Raw genomic sequence first — 18,245 nt, 5'->3', positions numbered from 1 at the left:
ATGAGAAAAAAGATGACGCCTCCATTATATACGTCATACAAGTGTAAATTTCATCGATTTAAAAACTTTCTGTGTGCCAAATATCGCCTTTGACCTCCAAAGCCTCGTGTGCAAAGGCCATGACCCACACCATGAGAACACTACAGGTGTTTTATGCTGTATTTGCGGATACATGAACATGCTAACTTCACACTAAGTAGAGTATTACCATAAGTTTTCCATTTTCGTCGCCATGACCGTCCTTTCCATCGTTGTCCTTGTGATGCTGCACCAACTAAGCAGCTCAGCGGCCCAGGTCGGTCCAGAGTTGCCCGAGGGATGGCCTGTGACTGACGTTGGAGAACACGGTGCCTTGACCGGATCCTGTCTGGCATATGGAGAACTTCTACAGTATCTAAGCAGACAAGACGAGCTGGAGAGCGAGCTAGAGGGGCTGAAGAACGAAACAAAACAATGTTGTGAGGAGCAATGGAAGGTATGGTTATATCACATACACATCTTTAACTTATGATACATCTGGGTGGATCGTTCTTTCCAATGATGGTGCAAGGCAGGAATGCGATGGCAATGTTGCCTGTAACTACGATGTAATTGTCGTCTCTGTTAGTACAGTTCATGTCCTTTCCATAGCAGCTACAGATGATATCTAATCTCTATGTAAAACATGTCGTTGGATCCGTTTTTGTTAAGTGTGTGTGCGTGTGTTTGTGTGTGTGTGCGTTTGCGTGTGTGTGTTTCTGTGTGTGTGTGTGTGTGCGCGCGCGCGTGTGTGTGTGTGTGTGTGCGCGCGCGCGCGCGTGTATGTGTGTCTGTCTGTGTCTGTCTGTCTGTCTGTCTGTCTGTGTGTTTGGGGGTGTTGTCAGCATTGCAGTAAGCTATTCTGCACTTTATTTCGTAGTAACAAGTTATCCTGTGTACAATGTTCCTAGCTCTGGAATGAGAACCAGCAACAGTCGTTTAGCAGTCTACAGATCGATCTCAGTGACCAGTCCAACGTTCTCCAGCAACAACAGGCAACAGTTCAACAGCTACAAGCAACAGTGGATGACCAGGTGAACATCAATCAACAGCTGCAAGCAACAGTGGATGACCAGGCCAACATCATTCAGCAGCAAGAGGCTACAATTCAGCAGATGCAGACTCTTTTGAGCCAACTGTCAGGTTCATTTTCAAGTTTTTTTCTAAGGATAGATCTATGCTTCAATTGTCAATTGAGTGTATGGTAAAATACAGTTCTACTCTGTACAGATAATGATAAAAAAACGTTGTCTTAATGTAGTCCAATTTCTATCTGGATTTAAAGCAATTTCTTTACAAACTAGACGAGCTGAACGGTCCCCGTGACTGTATGGAACTGTTAGCGACTGGACACGATACCAGCGATGTGTACACCATCTACCCTGATGGAGGAGGGAAAAGTCCTGTTCACGTCTACTGTGACATGGACACTGACGGCGGTGGATGGACGGTAAGGGATGTAGCTAATACAGTGATAATGTCCTTTTCAGATATGTGTGATTAGTTCTAATAAAAAAATTAAATTCAGTTCATTTTAACCAAAGGCTGTATATATAGAATACAACACGGGGTATTCCGTATCACCCGAGGTACCAGCCCGACCGCGGGCAGGATCGCACGACGGCCGTATATTTAATATCCATCAATACAGCCATCAGAACGGTGTTATATTTCTCTGTCCGGCTGTTTTTTTCACAAGCAAAGTAAATCGTGTACTACCTTAGGGAGGGCAACGGTACATCATATTCTTTCGTAAAAAGGCCTAGAAAGTAACTAGTATGTTTACATTAGATGTCTGACGTTTTCTTGAATCAATAGAAACGAAACATGGCACAGGTATGAGTCTTTGAAAATAAGGCAGAATGTTTATTGAAGTACCCTCGTATCAACTTCTATTGCAGTTGTTCCAGAAGCGTCAAGACGGTTCGGTCAACTTCTATCAAGACTGGCGGTCGTACAAGACAGGGTTTGGTGACCTGAGGGGAGAGTTCTGGCTAGGTATATAATGGCAACAACCGCAAGCAACAGTCATAATCAATTTTCACGACGTATACAGCACATCAGAATGTGACTTTGTTTTTATGTTGATCTAAAGGTAATGACCACCTCCACCGCCTGACTGCCCAGGATGTGTACGAACTGAGGGTGGATCTGGAGGACTTTGAGGGCAACACGGCCTTCGCCAAGTACAACATCTTCAGGGTGGAGGATGAGGTGCACAAGTACAGGCTCACTATCAGTGGATACTCGGGCACTGCAGGTGTGTATCAATATTGTGTAATAGAAACATTGTATCGACTCTCTCACAGGAAAAATGAAATGACTGTCGAAAAATCATTTACTATAATTAAACTTCGAGATATTTCGGATATCTACTACGTTCACTATACACAAGGCTTTCATCTCATATACCATAATCTATCTCAATGGACTTAAGTAGCAAATTTAAGTACATATTGACATGTAACAACCTCTGCATTGTATCATAGGAAATATATCAAAGAATGTCTAGTTCCAATGATTGTAAAAGCCTATGACCTTATTCTATGAACTCTTGTGTTTAGTAGATTAGCCTTATAAAACAGTAGATGCCATACTTTGTACCTTGTACAACTGTTGTGCAATAAAGTTAGATTTTTATATTTCCAGGTGATGGAATGACCGACCCCGTCGTCCCTCACGACGGCATGTACTTTTCTACAAGGGACAGGGAGAATGACCTCCAGCCAACCGACCACTGTGCGCAAGTCTACAAAGGCGCGTGGTGGTACAGCCATTGCCATCGTTCAAACCTGAACGGCCTTTATCTGGTTGGGGCTCACCAGTCGTATGCAGACGGTGTCAACTGGTACCCATGGAAGGGTCAAAACTATTCCCTAAAAACTACTGCAATGAAAATAAGGCCTAACTAGGCCAAACAAATACTCTAAAAGAGGGTTGATACAAAGTCCCCTCCTCGCCACACACCATAACAGACAGAAGTTTATTGTATAATAAGTAAATTGAGCATATAGCACCACATACTGTTGTCAGTTCTCATTATTCATTCAACTGTTAGTTAGTTAGCTAGTTAGGTTTATTTGTGTTTTTTTGTTTGAGCATTTATTTATTCATGAAAAACTCAAATAATCCTGCTGGTCTGTTTTCATTGAGGTCATGAGGGAAGAAGTAACCCTAACAAAAAAACAAAAACAAAAAAAACATATCACTCTCCCTGGAAACTAGCGAAATGGAAATTAGACCAAATTAGGTTGACATTACTTGGCATTGTGTCGTCATGGCTACAACAAGTCCAGGTCCACACAGACAACAAAGTTTAAGTACAGAGGCAAAAAACATCACGACAGACTGAATTCTCATGTGCGTCTTATAATGACTACATTGTTGCTAGTCTTGAAGCAGAAAATATATTCAATACTGTACCATTACTTGCCATTACTTGGCTTCCCAACCAACCATCAACCAACCTACCAACCGAGTGAACCGACTCGCCCTGCCTTGTTAAGCGTGAATATAAAATTACTCCTGAAATATCTGTTTGACCTCCATAGCCTCGTGTACAAAGGATATTTACATAACTCCACCCTGGAGAATACCACAGGTGTTTCTGTGCTATTTTTACTCATATACATAAATCCAAACTGAGTTGACCTTTACTATTACCAATAGTTTTCCTATCACGTCGCCACAAACATAGTCTTTGTTCTGCTGCATGCAGCAACACGGCAGTTCAGCAGCCAAAGTCTGCTGGATGGACCGATTTGGTGAACAGTTGCCTTGACTGGATCTTGCCTTGCATGTGCACAAGTTGTACATAGTACAGCATCTAAGCAACATGAACGAGCTGGAAAGCGTAACGTGGAGAGGGGGGTTGGATTACGAACTTCTACAATGCCGTGAGGGACAATGAACTGTGTATAATGAATACATCTTGGTGGAATGGTATTTTTTTTGCAATGCTTGACAGGAATTTGTTGACATTGTTGGCTATAACTACAATGTAACCGTCCTCTCTGTTAGCATAGTTGATTGGTTTTACATAACAAGTGATATCTTATCTTATCTTGAGAACACCACAGGTGTTTCCATACTATTTGTACGCATAATTAACGTTATATATGCATCCCAACTGAGTGGATCTTTACCATTAGCGTCCCTATCACGTCGCCATGAATGTCGTCTCCATCGTGGTCCTTGTGGTGCTGCACCAACTCAGCAGTTCAACGGCCCAGGTCGGTTCAGAGTTGCCCGAGGGATGGCCTGTGACTGACGTTGGAGAACACGGTATCTTGACTGGGTCCTGCCAGGCATATGGAGAACTTCTACAGTACTTAACTAGACAAGACAAGCTGGAAAGCGAGCTGGAAGGACTGAAGAACAGGACACAGCAATGTTGTGGGGAAACGGTAAGTTCTGGGGGGGATGTGAAAAACTGGATACAGAATCATATTGATAATTCAATTGTAATATCAGGTAACGTGTTGATTGTCCTGTCTTACTACAGTGTTGTTGATTGCAAATATATATATATATATAAAAATAGATACATCAAATCAGCTACTTGCAATGGATGTCTCGATTATGTCAAATAGTAGCACAGAATGGAATACATCATTGCTCAAAAGTCTGGAAAAATTTATAAACATTTAGGTTATAGATTGTTAGATTGGTTGACTGGGAAATGTTGCCAATTGTTTCATCGGTTTTTGAGTTGTTTTTATGTTCACATGTATATTTATATTTCGTCGTTGTAGGAAATTCTAAATAAAGATTTAAAAAGAAAGATACATTTGTCAAATAAAAAGCTAGAGTTGAAAAAGTCTATGTTAATAAACAACTTGCTAAAGTTATCTATCTTACATTTTCGGGAGCAACCTAAGATACCTAAAGCGAAGGTATCATAACCCATCTCTATCTATCATAGTACCAATCCAGCGTTCTTGAGGCACAACAGTCCATCGTCGAAGAGCTGGAAGCAACAGTGGGTGACCAGGCTAGCACCATGCAGCAGCTACAGGAGACGGTCAATAACCAGATCAACACCATCAATCAACAACAGACAACAATACAGCAGATGCAGACCCTTTTGAGCCAAATATCAGGTACCTTTCTAATATATTTCCTTGATAATAGATCAACTCTCTTAGTGTGCGTGGTATTATTTATTTTTATGGTTTTACCAACTGAGATCCATGGTGTAATTCGTGCGCGTGCACGAACTATGTAAAATCAACTCCACAGCGGAAAATCCCCAAACACCACCACTCTCATTTATCATTCGACAAAGCGCAACACTTTTCAGACAACCGACAATGGTACAATGCAATGTCGAACTTGTACATTTACGTTCGAAGTTATGGGACCCTCCGTTATGATTCCATGTTATGCAAAACAAGATAAGAAACATGTCTTTAGAATACTTATGAATCAACGCTTTTCTAATTTTTATATATCTTTTTTTTTCTAATTTTAATGTAACTTTTAAAGACAGGCTTAGTGGTGCCCGTGACTGTATGGAACTGTTGGCGACTGGACACGATACCAGCGGTGTATACACCATCTATCCGGATGGCGATGGAAAAAGCGCGGTTCACGTCTACTGTGACATGGACACTGACGGGGGTGGATGGACGGTAAGGATGCATTGCTTTCTTTGTCTTTATTCATGTCAGTTGATTCGTTCGTGAAATTTCTATTTCAAATTTCCCTCAGCTCTTGAAGCGTTTGCTCTTTATCTTATGGCATTAAAATATAGTATTGATAACGTTCCAGTTGTTCTTTATGAATTGACCACTTGACTATCAAAGCAACCTCTCTGCTCATTTAGGGGACAACAATACATCACAATTTTACAAGATTTGACGATTGTCTTCCTTTCAGTGTACTCTAGACCTTGCCATTTTCTAGGCCTACAAATGCAATACACAGCAACAGTGTGACAGGTAATCACATTGTCGAAGTATATTTGTTAAAATATCAATTTCTAAATTCATATGCAGATGTTCCAAAAGCGTCAAGACGGCTCAATCGACTTCTACCGAGACTGGCAGGCGTACAAGACAGGGTTTGGTGACCTGAGGGGAGAGTTCTGGCTTGGTATGTCTACAGCAAATCTTATAAATGGTTGAAGTGCTTACTGTACTGTAGTGTGTACTACCATATGTAAAACATTATTACATGCGACTATCTTGAATCTTTCCAAATAAGTCAGGTAAAACATGTCATGCCCCTTTCCCCCCAGGTAACGACAACCTCCACCGCCTGACGGCCCAGGATGTGTACGAACTAAGGGTGGATCTGGAGGACTTTGAGGGCAACACGGCCTTTGCCAAGTACAACATCTTCAGGGTGGAGGATGAGGTGCACAAGTACAGGCTTACTGTGGACGGCTACAACGGCACTGCAGGTGTCTAGTGCTCCTAGATTACTTCTCTATCTTAATTTCAAAAGTTAAGATCCATCCAACTATTTCACAGAACCGTCTCCTGCTAACAGAGCACATAACAAATTCTACTTACAACAGAACCTAATGCACTCTCCCATCACAGATCCAAGGGCTGTAATCGCTCATTTAAATGTACAAATGTTGTAACTTCCGTTACCGTTTGAAATAAGGCGTTCCTGACATTAAGATTTGCCACATATAAGGTGCCAACTGTTGTTTTTACGACGACTCAAAAATTTTCTGGCTTTTAAAAACGTACGTTTGGCACCTCATATGCAGCATATCTTAATGTCAGAAACGTCTTACTTCAAACGGCAACGGAAGTTACAAAATGTGTACATTTATATAATCTGTTTATTTTCCAGGTGACGCCATGACTGACCCGGCGCATCCTCACAACGGCATGTACTTCTCCACACAGGACAGAGAGAACGACATCCACGACACTCAACACTGTGCTCAAGTCTACAAAGGTGCATGGTGGTACGAGAAGTGTCACCGTGCAAACCTGAACGGCCTGTATCATGCAGGAGTTCACCAGTCATTTGCGGACGGTGTCAACTGGTTCCCATGGAAGGGCTACGATTACTCCCTGAAAACTACTGAAATGAAGATCAGGCCTAACTGAGTGGGGAAACCGGGATCACAGAAGGTTGACTCAAAGTACCTCCTCCACCTCTTATCCAAATAAAAGAGGCAGTACCAGATACTGTTGTTTGGTCTCATGATTTATCAACCTGGTTCTGGTTTATCATGATAGTGATAACGTAAGGAATAGAATGAGCACAGGATTGAATGATATAGTCAAGTCAACACCTTCTTTGAAGAATGAAGAAATAATCCCAAGGCCCCCTGATAACTTGTACAATACAGCAGGTAGCTGTAAACGATGACTACCACGCATAACTGGCAAACCAGTTTACTTGTTATATATAACATAAAAATGAGACATTTAGCATAAGAAAAATAGGAATTTGACCCCTCAATTTCAATGTATCATACAAATGTGAAATTCGTCTATTTAGAATTTTCATATGTGGCAAATGTCGCATTTGACCTCCATAACCTCGGGTGCTGAACGGCCATATGGCCCACCCCTTGAGAACACTACAGGTGTTTCTGTGCTATGTTTACCCATTCATGTACATGTATACATGTGCGTACATGCCAACAGTGCACTAAGTAGACTTTCACTATTAGCTTTCCCTACCACATCGTCATGAATGTCCTTTCCATCTTCGTCCTCTTCCTGCTGCACCAACTCAGCAGCACAGCGACGCATGACCATGTCGGTTTAGAGGAGTCTGCCGGGTCGACTGTGACTGGCGTAGGAGAAAACGTTGCCTTGGATGGATCTACTCAAACATATGGACAACTCGTGCAGGACTTGAACCAGCAGTTGGACGTACTAAAGAACGTGACACAGCAATGTTGTGAAGGGCAATGGACGGTAGGTCTGTGTCCTCAAAAGAAATGATTTAGACATAATCATAATTGTATGAAGTGCACTTAACTGAAATAAGATTGCTTGACTGTGCTATTTTAAATTTGATAGTAGGGATGTGTTGTAAAACTAACTTTATCCTTGCTGCTTGACATCCACCATGTTTCTGCTACATCAAATAATGTCATAATGATTATAAGTTTATTTGCAAATTCTTGCCCGAGGGGTAATTGCAACATGAAACAATGTATAGGAAAATATTTCTTATTTCTTGGCTGCGTAATTGACTGCGTCCTATTCTGCTCTGGATCGAGACCCAACAACAGTCGGTTGGAACTCTACACTTGGCCAACATCGTGCAACAACACCAGGACATCCTGGAAGAACTGCAGTTAAGAGTGGATGAGCAAGTCAACATCAACCAACAACTGGAATCAACAGTGGAAGAGCAGGCAGACTTGATTCGGCAGCAACAGACCACAATGCAACAGATGCAGACACTCTTGAACCAATTGTCAGGTATGTTTTTATTATATTTTCTTGAAAATGGATCTAAAGTGTAAACTTTGCAATTCAATTCTATCTTGTATAAACCATGTCAAAGATTTAAACGTGTGCGACGATGTTCATCCATGTTTAAAACACCAAATTAGGATATCACGACATTTCGGTTCCAAATAATCAAAACGTTACCATGTTAATGAAGAATATATTGTTTACAAATACAGAAAAACTAAACGGTCCCCGTGACTGTATGGAACTGTTGGCGACTGGACACGATACCAGCGGTGTGTACACCATCTACCCTGATGGAGGAGGGAAAAGTCCTGTTCACGTCTACTGTGACATGGACACTGACGGGGGCGGATGGACGGTACGACGTTACAAATTATACTTCAAATTTACTAAGCTACCTAGCGATTATTGTGTGAAAAAAAATCATGATTTCACTATTGATGACTTTAGTGGCCCTGAAGTCAATCAACTTAAACCAATTGCAACATTTTTTTCTGGATGTGAATGCCCAGGTAACCATATGTTCATTTTTGCAGCTATTCCAAAAGCGACAAGACGGTTCTATCGACTTCTACCGAGACTGGCAGGCGTACAAGACAGGGTTTGGTGACCTGAGGGGAGAGTTCTGGCTTGGTAAGGTTTTAACTCTGTTTTGTTTTATGTATTTATTGATTGATTGCTATGCTTTCTAATGGTTCTTTCCTATCAATGAGAATTTATAGGAATGTCTTTTTATTGTGTTTTTAGGTAATGACCACCTTCACCGCCTGACTGACCAGGATGTGTACGAACTGAGGGTGGATCTGGAGGACTTTGAGGGCAACACGGCCTTCGCCAAGTACAACATCTTCAGGGTGGAGGATGAGGTGCATAAGTACAGGCTTACTCTGGACGGCTACAATGGTACTGCAGGTGTGTCTTCCTTCTAGGTGTCTTCTATCTTTTTTTGCAATAGTTGAAAGTCTGTGTAGTTGGCCAGAATCGGCTGTTGCTCAAATGAAAACGCCTTGAAACACAATTCTCTCACAACCGCACCCAATAAACTCCCCCATCAATGATCATATTTATAATATTTCCAGGTGACGCCATGACAGATCCAAACAAATCTCACAACGGCATGTACTTTTCTACGAGGGACAGAGACAACGATATCCACCCTGATAATCATTGTGCCGAAGTCTACACAGGATCGTGGTGGTACCATAGTTGTCACCGTGCAAACCTGAACGGCCTGTATCTAGGCAGTGCTCACCAGTCCCATGCAGGCGGTGTCAGCTGGTACGACTGGAAGGGCCATAACTACTCCCTGAAAACTACTGAAATGAAGATCAGGCCTAACTGAGACAGACAACGGGGATCACAGAAGGTTGACTCAAAGTACCTTCTACACGTCCTCTTAACGAAATAAAAGAGTCATTACCAGATACTGTTGTTTGGTCTCATGATTTGTCAACCTGGTTTTGGTTTATCATGGTGATATGTGAAGTAAAGCATAGACTGAACACAGGATTTAATGGTTTGTGAACACCTTTTTAAAAGTTGAAATAGTCCCAAGGCACTCTTATAAGTTGTTCAGCTGCAGCAGCTATCTGTAAATGATCACCATACTAATTATGCCTCCCCCAGAATCTCAAAGTGTAGCAAACAAGCATGAGACGTTTCGCATTAAAAAAAAACTGACCCTATATCAATACATCATACAAATGTCAAATTCGTCTATTTAGAATTTTGATATGCGACAAATGTCGCATTTGACCTCCACAGCCTTGTGTGTTGAATCGCCATGACCCACCTCTTGAGAACACTACAGGTGTTTCTGTGCTATATTTACCCATAGATGTCATGTATACGTACACGTACATGCCAACTGTACACTAATTATAAGTAGAGTTTCACCATCAACTGCCCTCTCACGTCGTCATGAATGTCCTTTCCATCTTCGTCCTCTTCCTGCTGCACCAACTCAGCAGCACAGCGACTCATGATCATGGTGGTTTAGAGGAGTCTGCCGGGTCGACTGTGACTGGCGTAGGAGAAAACGTTGCCTCGGATGGATCTACTCTAACATATGGACAACTTGTGGAGGACTTGAACCTGCAGTTGGACGTACTGAAGAACGAGACACAGCAATGTTGTGAAGGACAATGGACGGTAGGTCTATGTCCTCAAAATAGCTGATGCTGATATCTATACCACATGTCATGTGTGCCACAGTTATGTTGACCATTTTGCTGGAATACGATTATACATTGTAAAAAGGGATGTGTTGTAAGGATTCAGTGTGCAGATCCTCCCTACCTTACATCCAGCATTTATTTCAAACATTAGATTCTATACGTGTATCTTATTGTCCCTTGCCTTGCGTAATTGACTGTATCCAATTCTGCTCAGGTACGATACAACATGCTTGTCATGTAAAGCTATGACGCAGTCTATTTGTAGTAACCACGTCTTGTCCTAATATTTTTAGCTCTGGATCGAGAACCAACAACAGTCGGTTGGAACTCTACACTTAAATGTGATTGACCTGGCCAACCTTGTACAACAACACCTGGGCATCCTGGAAGAACTTCAGTTAAGAGTGGATGAACAAGTCAACATCAATCAACGACAACAGGCCACCATTCAACAGCTAGAATCAACAGTGGACGACCAGGCAGATTTCATTCGGCAGCAAGAGGCCACAATGCAACAGATGCAGACACTTTTGAACCAACTGTCAGGTATATTCTCAATATCTTTCCTTCAGAATAGATCTAAAACTGCAAACATCGTAAATTCAACATTTTATATGAACTATATGAAAGATTTAAAAGATAACGTTCATCCGAGTTCAAAACATCAAATTAAGATACATTCCGTGCTACGGCTTTTCGCTTCCAAAGAATCAAAACATTACATCTATTGACAAAGAACTCAAAGAATCTTATCTCGGATCTGAATCACATTCACAGACAAACTGAATGGTCCCCGTGACTGCATGGAACTGTTGGCGACTGGACACGATACCAGCGGTGTGTACACCATCTACCCTGATGGAGGAGGGAAAAGTCCTGTTCACGTCTACTGTGACATGGACACTGACGGCGGTGGATGGACGGTACGACTTCAGATCAACTTAGCTACCTATTGTGATTTTTGTGTGATTATTGTGTGAAAAAATCATGACTTTAGTGGGCCTTAATCAATCAACGTAAACCGATTGCAACATTTTAATGGATGTGAATGCTCCGGTAACCACATGTGCTTTTTTTGCAGCTATTCCAAAAGCGACAAGACGGTTCTATCGACTTCTACCGAGACTGGCAGGCGTACAAGACAGGGTTTGGTGACTTGAGGGGAGAATTCTGGCTGGGTAAGGTTACAACTCTGCATTAGTTGATTTCTATGCTTTCTGATAGTTCTTTAAATCGCATGAATCAAAATTGATGGGAATATCTTTTTATTGTTTCTTTGTAGGTAATGACCACCTCCACCGCCTGACGGCCCAGGATGTGTACGAACTGAGGGTGGATCTGGAGGACTTTGAGGGCAACACGGCCTTCGCCAAGTACAACATCTTCAGGGTGGAGGATGAGGTGCACAAGTACAGGCTCACTGTGGACGGCTACAGCGGCACTGCAGGTAGGTGTAGTTCCAACTCAGAGACGGCAGGCGCTATAGACTTCCTAGCACGTTTGACCAATCGCTGACGTCACGCCTCCGCAAGCTCACTTGATTGGTCACTCGAATTCTGAAGAAGACTGTGGTATGAAATTCACAATTCTAGGTTGGACCAAAGCTTTAACTCTGTGCGTTTGTTGCATGTTAACTCCTTTACAGGTGATGGCATGACCGACGCAGTCAACCCTCACCACGGTATGTACTTTACCACAAAAGACAGGGACAACGACATCCACGCAACAGATAACTGTGCACAAGAGTTCAAAGGTGCGTGGTGGTACAGCGGTTGCCACCGCGCGAACCTGAACGGCCTGTACATGGTGGCGGGTCAACAGTCACAGGGTGACGGGGTCAACTGGAAACCCTGGAGGGGCTACGATACCCCGCTTAAAGCTGCTGAAATGAAAATAAGGCCTAACTAGAGAAAGAATGCCGAGAGTGTAAACCGTAGCCAAGGGAAGCTAGTTTCCTCTGTATGGTTAGCATAAAATCCTTCTCGTAAGGTGACACATCCTCTCAAGCAATGCCACTGGCGTACCGGCCTGTGATCCCTCTTTCTCGCTTCGTTAGCGCTGCTCTAGCCGTCAGCCAATCAGATACTCCTCTTGCGGTTGTTGGAGGAACATTACCAGCCAATCACGTTGCCTCTTGAGTCTTGACCCTCAGCAGCGTACGTCGTGATTGGTTGGTGACAGCTGACCAGCGCTTATGCAGCAAGAAAGACGGGGCGCAGGTTGTTGCTTGATATATGTACAAGCGGTAGGCCTGGCATGGGACGATGAAGGATATAAGGTTGATACTAGACGAATCGTCATGGCTGAATGAAACAGGTCCTGATTGTCATATATATATACAAGGAAGACAGACCCACTGTATACATATGTGAAAATAAAGCACAAGGTGTCAATGGACGTATGGTCGTTATGATTACTACTTTCTGGTAGCACTAAGTATCGTTGAACCATTGCCGTACTTAGGGGATTATATTGATTTCTAAAGACAACATAAGCCTTTGGCTTGTAATCCCAACTTGATGACACATTACTATATACTGTACCTGTAACCTATGTCACCCTGCGGAAACATTGATATTTGCATGACATTTATATACACACCTACACATATGGTGTGAGAGAAAACACCTGTTAACAAAACTCAAATATAACTGATACGAAGATCATTACACCCTAGGAAAGACTCTGTAAGCCGCCATTTTATACAGCTCCACGATGACCGCCATCACGTTGCCAGTCCTTGTCTTGATGCTGCTTCATGCAAGCATTGCAGTATCATCTAACCCATGGGAACCTGCTGACCGTAGTCTGACCACTGCCTCCCCAGCCGTAACCACTGCCTCCCCAGCCGTGTCCTGCCAGGCGTTTGAAAACCTGCTGCGGTACGCCGACAGGCAGAACAGTCTGGAGAACAACATGGACGAACTGCAGACGAGAACAAACTCCCTGGAACAACAGTGCTGTGGGGGAGAATCGACGGTATTTTGCACCTTTTATGCATTTGTTAACGTACGTATGGTAATTGTTGTCTGACTCTATGGAAAAACACATTTTTTTAATACATAAGAGGTAGAGTAGACTGTTTTGGGATGTCTGATTCGAGGGATATTACATCATGGTAAAAAAAGTCAATACGTTTCGTTCCAAGACACCATCATACTTGTACAAAATGCTGAAAATTGGCACATTTTGCCCAAAGCCCTTGGCTAGACGGAAACAGCTTGCCTCAGTTGCTTTAACCAGGTAATGCTATGTAGTCACATTTGCACCGGTTTCCGTTGCGTTGGAGGTGTAGTCCCGCCGAGCCCGGAAGCCACAAATTTGTCCCGGTGGACTGCCGAAATAGCCCAATAGCCGCAGGGTGTCCCACGTTCTCTGCCCGAAAGTGCATAAAAACGTAAAGTCCGTAAACTACCCAGTGGGGCCACTTTTTCCAATTGTGACAGACACATAACATAGATGGCGAGCGCATGATGCTAACTATACCTTCATTGCGTTCGTGGTGCTTTCTTGTCACCTCTCACATCAAACGCCACCTATTTGTTGGGCAGCATTACTCCTATGCCAGCATACAGTCCATGATGGAGCAACAGGACAGCACTATACAGCAACATGAGAACACCATACAGCAACAAGCTGCCACCATTCAACTCATGCAAACTCAGCTCAACCAACTAGCAGGTATATACACGCCAAATTTACAAAACATAACGTTAACTGGGAAAAATGCCACTGACACTGTTTGAAAGGTCTGACCGTGTTAAAATCTATCCAGTTGCTGGGGTATACTGTTATCTAACGTAAATACATGCAAAAAAATCAAACAATCATAGAATACTACGATTGTTCGGTTCCAAGGAATTGCAACATGAAGAATCACACATGTTAACGTTGGCAGATAATGTTGGTTCACAACACAGACAGGCTTAGCGGTCCCCGTGACTGTATGGAACTGTTGGCGACAGGACACGATACCAGCGATGTGTACACCATCTACCCTGATGGAGGAGGGAAAAGTCCTGTTCAGGTCTACTGTGACATGGACACTGACGGAGGTGGATGGACGGTACGCCTTCCTGCTATCTACAAGCCTAATCTCCAAGCAGATCTACGGTGGCAATGACAGTATCCAAGGGCAAAAGCAGCATTATTAGTACCCGGTGGCCACCAATGCTGCTTTTGCCCTTTGGATACTGTCATTGCCACCGAGAGATCTGCTTGAAGATTAATACAAGCCACACCAACCCATGCTTATATAGCTGCTGTTAAAGACATTGGGCTTCAATATCTGACGTTAGATACTACTGAAGGCCATGTATATTCTTCAACATTTGGTCGTTCCGTACTAGGGGTAGATATGTTGTTCGTTTGTAACGCCAGGAACTCTTTTGTTAAATAATGTACTAATGAAAAGAATACACAGGCCAGGTTCATGTTAATGCAAATGTTCATACGTCTTGGAAACAAACTGATACGACTGGTATGAGGATTTGACTACAATAAATGGTTTACGACGCATCTACAGCTGTTCCAGAAACGTGAAAACGGGTTGATCAACTTCTACCAAGACTGGCAGACGTACAAGATAGGGTTTGGTGACCTGAGGGGAGAGTTCTGGCTAGGTATGACAGTTTTTCGGCAGTTCCGTCACTTCTAATACGTCCGTCCTATTCTTATCTGATACGTTTCCGAACGGTACCGTGTCCAGACCGAAAATATTTGCTCTGTACTCAGTGACCTTTGCTATATACACACGCTTCGTTCCTCTATAACTGCCGATGCAAATAAAATATAGATTAGCCTTATCTAAAACCTTCCTGCGTTATCAATACAATGGATTCTAATGCGTCTATAGAGTCGTTGCGTTGGTTATACAATGTATTGTGTGTACATTATAACTATCTTTACTCTAGTAAGATCTAGTAATATTCACATATCATTTACTTGCAGGTAATGACAACCTCCACCGCTTGACGGACCAGGGCGTGTACGAACTGAGGGTGGAGCTTGAAGACTTTGAAGGCAACTCGGCCCATGCTAACTATAGCATATTCCATGTGGAGGACGAAATCCACAAATACAAGCTCACAGTTACAGGCTACACGGGAGATGCAGGTAAGATTTACAATGGCAATGTTTTTACATTTATCATTTAGGAAACAGGTACGTGTTGGCCGCCATGATGGTGTCCTTATTTGCATTTTAATCGAACGTAGCTTCAGCATACACAGCGTTTTGATTTAAAGAAATTTTCTTCTGGAATCTTGTTTTCTTTAAGCTGTACACTACCTAAGAGTGGTTAATCTAAAGGGTCAGACGATCTTCAATCGTCCGAAAATGCTAGCTCAGGCTATAATGATTCATTGAAAGGCAAATAAGGACGCCAACATGGCGGCGGACACAGCGATGACGTCATATCGAAAACGCTCTATCAAAAGACACACGAATTCCATTTAACATCAGCATATATTTCATATTTTCCAGGAGATGCCATGGCTCATCACGACGGGATGTACTTCAGCACCAGGGACAGGGACAATGACATCCACGGCACGGACTGTGCCGAGCGGTTCCAGGGCGCGTGGTGGTACGGCGCCTGTCACCATGCCAACCTGAACGGCCAGTACCTGGTGGGTGCGCACACGTCCTTCGCCGACGGCATCAACTGGTACCCATGGAAGGGACACAACTATTCACTCAAGACTACCGAGATGAAGATAAGGCCAAATTAGGCTCACAGTGCATCTGCAACGCCGTCTGCTAATGCTAAGGTCACATTTTAAAACCGGAGCCCGACTGGGCTGTTTGAGAAAACAAAGAATAAAAAATGCATATCATATGCATATAATTCATGGTAGGAAGTCCTTTTTTCAAATGGTTCGTGTGTTTTGCTGTCTATTATATCGTATTTTTCGTTCCCGCAAGCTACCCGGCCGGGCCCCGCTTGGTAAAGGTGTCCCTAGCATTATACAGGAGGCACACCTCGTATAGACCTCACGTTATGTGATTAAACAAAATAAAGAGAGCTTTTCAAGAAAGCTTGAAACTTTATCTGTCTGCTAGAATTCATTCTTAAAAAGGATCTCTTACTCAACTGTTAAAATGAATCTTTTGACAGAAACTTAAAGGTAAAGGTAAAGCAGACATCCTCAATTGAGGTGAAGTATGATGCTTTTTCAAGTAGCTAGTGGTAGTGCAATGCGGCTTCGCCAACGGCTCGCATTTTTTGGCCAAGCACACCGGGTCACCCCTACTCTTCTCGATAAGTGTGTTGGGTTCTTTTACGTGCAGAGGTTTCACGCTCGAGGCTTACGCCCAAAGCTCCCTCATACACGGGGCCACCGGCTTTACGTCACCATCCGAAATGACGAATGCAATCCCTTACAACATGTCCGAGCTCGAGTCAACCACTGAGGTTCGAACGCAGGCCCTTCGGATCCAGATGAATTTGATCCAGATGGCGAAGCAGCGGAGTTGCGTTACCGCTTGCGCCACAGGGACATGTCTAAGTTGTTGTCCAACTTTACCAGAAAGATTAACGAGACAAATCATTTAGGACAAAAGTATACAGACAACATATTCTATTTCAAGTTTGGAAACAAAAGGTGACTGCTGACTGATAAAAGTTCATGTCAAGCAATACATCTTCAACGGACGTAAAGCAAGGTGCAATAAATATGTCATTCATAACTGGAAGAATTTTTTGAACAACTAATAATACAGCTATATAATACAAATATCATGCAGCATGCAGGAAAAGTGTGACCTAAAACCCTATTTCTTTGAAAGCCTATTTCTGTTTGTTATTTGCACAATGGTACAAAACAAAAATAATATCACAGTATTCACAGTGATATTCACAGTATTTTACAGAATCTGACTTAGTCATACACGATGGCACTTCTCTTAACTTACTTTTCAATGTCGGCTTCACCATAGCAAATCTACCCATGCCCATTAATCAAGTCTTGGCAATTGGAAAACCATGCTTCAATCTTAGCGATTACACAATGTTTTCGTCTCTTATAAACGTTTTGGCTCTAGATCTCTCTTGCATTGTTTTGTACTGCATGTATGATAAATAGATGTTACATGACAGGTCATTTCACAAGCCTCAAACATCTTATACACCAGAATGGCACATGATTATTTGAAGAGCATATTTATCAAGCATCTTAAATAAGCAACAGTAGAAAGAGTCTACATGATAGAACTTGCACAGCTCCTTCATATATTGCAATAATACTGCGTCCATGCAAAACTCTCACATTCTCACTGTGCGTTTATGTTTCATGTTTCATTGACTATCATTAAGTAGTACTATAAATTATTCAATTTTTGCACGGATTTGATTTTGCCTTAGAAAGGAGTTTTTTGCAGTGTTTCCGGTCCAAGCAATACTTTAGAACAAAATATTTGCAGTGTCATGATTTTGCAAAACACAAAGATAAAACCACCACGAATACTTAAAAATCTAGAATATCATACTGCTACAGGTTGAGCCTCTCCCCATGTTTGGTACATGTACTCTGTAAGACCCTGGTCACATACGTCACAAAATTGTCGTATGATCACAAACTGAGAGCATTCTTCGGATAGTCCTGCATATGTCGTACAAAACTCAACTGTATTGTCACGGAAAAGG

General features: G+C 42.5%; 5 protein-coding genes across 6 annotated transcripts; all 5 read left to right on the top strand.

The window, feature by feature from the left end:
- Window positions 1–109: 109 nt before the first annotated feature.
- LOC136441236 (microfibril-associated glycoprotein 4-like) lies at window positions 110–2,950 on the top strand. Its single transcript, XM_066437409.1, has 6 exons — window positions 110–475; window positions 930–1,161; window positions 1,323–1,468; window positions 1,920–2,016; window positions 2,114–2,278; window positions 2,668–2,950. Exons 1-6 carry the CDS (start codon window positions 233–235, stop codon window positions 2,928–2,930), a joined length of 1,146 nt encoding a protein of 381 aa, XP_066293506.1. The 5' UTR covers window positions 110–232; the 3' UTR covers window positions 2,931–2,950.
- A 1,185-nt stretch (window positions 2,951–4,135) lies between these two features.
- On the top strand, window positions 4,136–7,170 carry LOC136441238 (microfibril-associated glycoprotein 4-like). The gene is made up of 6 exons (XM_066437412.1): window positions 4,136–4,424; window positions 4,943–5,120; window positions 5,506–5,651; window positions 6,018–6,114; window positions 6,260–6,424; window positions 6,829–7,170. The coding sequence occupies exons 1-6, from the start codon at window positions 4,188–4,190 to the stop codon at window positions 7,089–7,091; spliced, it is 1,086 nt and encodes a 361-aa protein (XP_066293509.1). The 5' UTR covers window positions 4,136–4,187; the 3' UTR covers window positions 7,092–7,170.
- A 425-nt stretch (window positions 7,171–7,595) lies between these two features.
- On the top strand, window positions 7,596–9,847 carry LOC136441237 (microfibril-associated glycoprotein 4-like). 2 transcript variants are annotated; one of them, XM_066437411.1, is made up of 6 exons: window positions 7,596–7,913; window positions 8,234–8,426; window positions 8,636–8,781; window positions 8,960–9,056; window positions 9,171–9,335; window positions 9,503–9,847. In XM_066437411.1, the coding sequence occupies exons 1-6, from the start codon at window positions 7,683–7,685 to the stop codon at window positions 9,763–9,765; spliced, it is 1,095 nt and encodes a 364-aa protein (XP_066293508.1). In that variant the 5' UTR covers window positions 7,596–7,682; the 3' UTR covers window positions 9,766–9,847. The 2 variants fall into 2 exon arrangements, with proteins under 2 accessions (XP_066293508.1, XP_066293507.1); XM_066437410.1 differs by having other exon boundaries at window positions 7,597–7,913; window positions 8,222–8,426.
- A 473-nt stretch (window positions 9,848–10,320) lies between these two features.
- LOC136441234 (ficolin-2-like) lies at window positions 10,321–12,997 on the top strand. Its single transcript, XM_066437408.1, has 6 exons — window positions 10,321–10,574; window positions 10,894–11,146; window positions 11,378–11,523; window positions 11,682–11,778; window positions 11,883–12,047; window positions 12,246–12,997. The coding sequence occupies exons 1-6, from the start codon at window positions 10,344–10,346 to the stop codon at window positions 12,506–12,508; spliced, it is 1,155 nt and encodes a 384-aa protein (XP_066293505.1). The 5' UTR covers window positions 10,321–10,343; the 3' UTR covers window positions 12,509–12,997.
- Window positions 12,998–13,269: 272 nt separating this feature from the next.
- On the top strand, window positions 13,270–16,457 carry LOC136441239 (microfibril-associated glycoprotein 4-like). The gene is made up of 6 exons (XM_066437414.1): window positions 13,270–13,579; window positions 14,152–14,281; window positions 14,521–14,666; window positions 15,126–15,222; window positions 15,551–15,715; window positions 16,085–16,457. The coding sequence occupies exons 1-6, from the start codon at window positions 13,316–13,318 to the stop codon at window positions 16,330–16,332; spliced, it is 1,050 nt and encodes a 349-aa protein (XP_066293511.1). The 5' UTR covers window positions 13,270–13,315; the 3' UTR covers window positions 16,333–16,457.
- Window positions 16,458–18,245: the final 1,788 nt, after the last annotated feature.

Source organism: Branchiostoma lanceolatum, chromosome 9 (genome assembly GCF_035083965.1).
Source record: "Branchiostoma lanceolatum isolate klBraLanc5 chromosome 9, klBraLanc5.hap2, whole genome shotgun sequence".
NCBI lineage: Eukaryota > Metazoa > Chordata > Leptocardii > Amphioxiformes > Branchiostomatidae > Branchiostoma > Branchiostoma lanceolatum.
The sequence above is the reverse complement of the archived record's forward strand: the minus strand, read 5'-3'. Positions and strand labels throughout refer to the sequence as shown.